At 54.1% G+C, this 2,316-nt stretch overlaps 1 protein-coding gene across 1 annotated transcript in view; it reads left to right on the top strand.

Annotated features, from left to right (window-relative positions):
* BTG2 (BTG anti-proliferation factor 2) overlaps positions 1–1,017 on the top strand; it is a 1,619-nt gene extending 602 nt beyond the window's left edge. Inside the window, exon 2 of the mRNA XM_031063540.1 lies at positions 635–1,017. Within this exon, the coding sequence (XP_030919400.1) occupies positions 635–972 (338 nt within the window). The 3' untranslated portion in view covers positions 973–1,017. The remainder of the gene's footprint in view (positions 1–634) is intronic.
* Positions 1,018–2,316: the final 1,299 nt, after the last annotated feature.

The following is a 2,316-nucleotide window of genomic DNA, read 5'->3' as shown; positions in this document are numbered from 1 at the left end:
CGGGGTGCGAGAAGGGGCAGCAGAGGGCTCAGCTGTGGGATGGGGCAGCTTTGGGGTGCCCTATCTGCCCCCAGCACCCCCCAGCCCCTGGCATTGTCCTGCCGGGGTTTTTGGGATGGAAGAGAAGCATTTGGGGTGGGCAAGAGGGCTGGCAGTGCTTCCCTCTCCCTGCCCCCCTTGGGAATGGGATTGGGGTCCCTTTCTTTGGTGCAGAACTTTTGGCACAATTTTAATTTCCTGCTCTGCCCGGTTCCTTTTGTGCTCCCAGTGTCCAGGGAGGCTCTGCCCGGGTGTTTGTTGGGATTTGGCTTTTAAACCCCAAATTTAGTGAGAGCTAAAGGCCCTAAACCCCACCTGCCTGCTGGGAAGGAGCCTTTCCTGGGACACCCTTTCTCACTGGGTTTTCTTTAGGATTTGGCCTTTAAACCCGAAATTTAGTGGGAGCTAAAAGCCCTAAACCCCACCTGCCTGTGGGACACCCCTGGTCACTTTCCAGAGCGCTACAAACACCCCTGAGAAAAAAGGGTTTTCTTTAGGATTTGGCCTTTAAACCCCAAATTTAGTGGCAGCTAAAGGCTCTAAACCCTGCTGACTTTTGGGATATCCTTTCTCACCTCTCTTTTTCCCTCCCCAGAGCACTACAGACACCACTGGTTCCCCGAGAAACCCTCCAAAGGCTCCGGCTACCGCTGCATCCGCATCAACCAGAGGATGGACCCTCTGCTGAGCCGTGCAGCGGGCCAGGGGGGGCTGGCAGTGCCCCAGCTGTTCCAGCTGCTGCCCCGCGAGCTCACGCTCTGGGTGGATCCCTACGAGGTCTCCTATAGGATCGGCGAGGACGGTTCCATCTGCGTCCTCTACCAGGCCACCAAACCCCCCAGCCCCTACGGAGGGATGCTCACCTGCAAGAACCAGATGATGCTGGGCCGTAGCAGCCCTTCTAAAAACTACATCATGACTGTCTCCAGTTAAAAAAGAAAAAAAAAAAAAACAACAAAAAAAAAACAACAAAAAAAAGAAAAACCAAAAAAAAAACCCACAAAACACGACAAAAAGAAAAAAAAAATTTTTTCTCCTCCTTGTCCTTACACTGCCAAGACACAGGCTACTGTAATACCTCAAGCTGAGGATCTATTTTTAAGATGAAGAGCTATTTATATTTTTAAAAAAAAAAAACCTCCAGAAAATCCAAAATTAAAATTTCGGGCGCCGCTCTGAGCCGAGGCGACGCCCCGGGTGCCTTTTCTAAAGCTGTTGCGGGCTTGTGAGTTTCTCTTTTTTGTATTATCATTGTTGTTATCGTGAAGCTGAGATCTGCCTGATGATGATTTTGGGGCTGGCTTTGGAATGGGGGATGAGGAGGTGAAGCCAGTCTGGGCAGTGTGGCTGCCTTGTCACCTTGTCACCACCCTGCTTGTCACCGCTGCTGCATCTCCAGGTGTTGCAGTGCTGGGTTTGTGGCCTGGATTTGGTGTCACCTCAGGGCTGGGTGACCCTGGGGACATTGGGGTCACCCTCCTGGATGTGCAGCAGCTCTGCCCTGCCCTATTGGGTGACACTGGGGACATTGGGGTCACCCTCCTGGATGTGCAGCAGCTCTGCCCTGCCCTATTGGGTGACACTGGGGACATTGGGGTCACCCTCCTGGATGTGCAGCAGCTCTGCCCTGCCCTATTGGGTGACACTGGGGACATTGGGGTCACCCTCCTGGATGTGCAGCAGCTCTGCCCTGCCCTATTGGGTGACACTGGGGACATTGGGGTCACCCTCCTGGATGTGCAGCAGCTCTGCCCTGCCCTATTGGGTGACACTGGGGACATTGGGGTCACCCTCCTGGATGTGCAGCAGCTCTGCCCTGCCCTATTGGGTGACACTGGGGACATTGGGGTCACCCTCCTGGATGTGCAGCAGCTCTGCCCTGTCCCTGTCCCAACCCCTGGAAGGGCTCCCCCAGGACCTGGAGCAGGGCAGAGACACCTGGGAGTGTCCCCAGGGTGACCCTGGTGGCACTGAGGGGACATTCCTGGTGCTGCCACCACCCCAGACCAGGTGCCTTTTCTAAAGCTGTTGCAAGCTTGTGAGTTTCTCTTTTTTGTATTATTATTATTATTATTGTTATTATTGTGAAGCTGAGATCTACCTAATGATGATTTTGGGGCTGGCTTTGGTCACCTGAGGATGAGGAGGTGAAGCCAGGCAGGGCAGTGTGGCTGCCTGTCACCTTGTCACCACCCTGCTTGTCACCTTCCCTCTGCTGTTGCTGCATCTCCAGGGGTTGCAGTGCTGGGTTTGTGGCCTGGATTTGGCGTCACCACA

Source organism: Geospiza fortis, unplaced genomic scaffold, assembly GCF_000277835.1.
Source record: "Geospiza fortis unplaced genomic scaffold, GeoFor_1.0 scaffold14, whole genome shotgun sequence".
Lineage (NCBI taxonomy): Eukaryota > Metazoa > Chordata > Aves > Passeriformes > Thraupidae > Geospiza > Geospiza fortis.
Note: the sequence above shows the minus strand (reverse complement) of the source record. Positions and strands in the feature narration are given on the sequence as shown.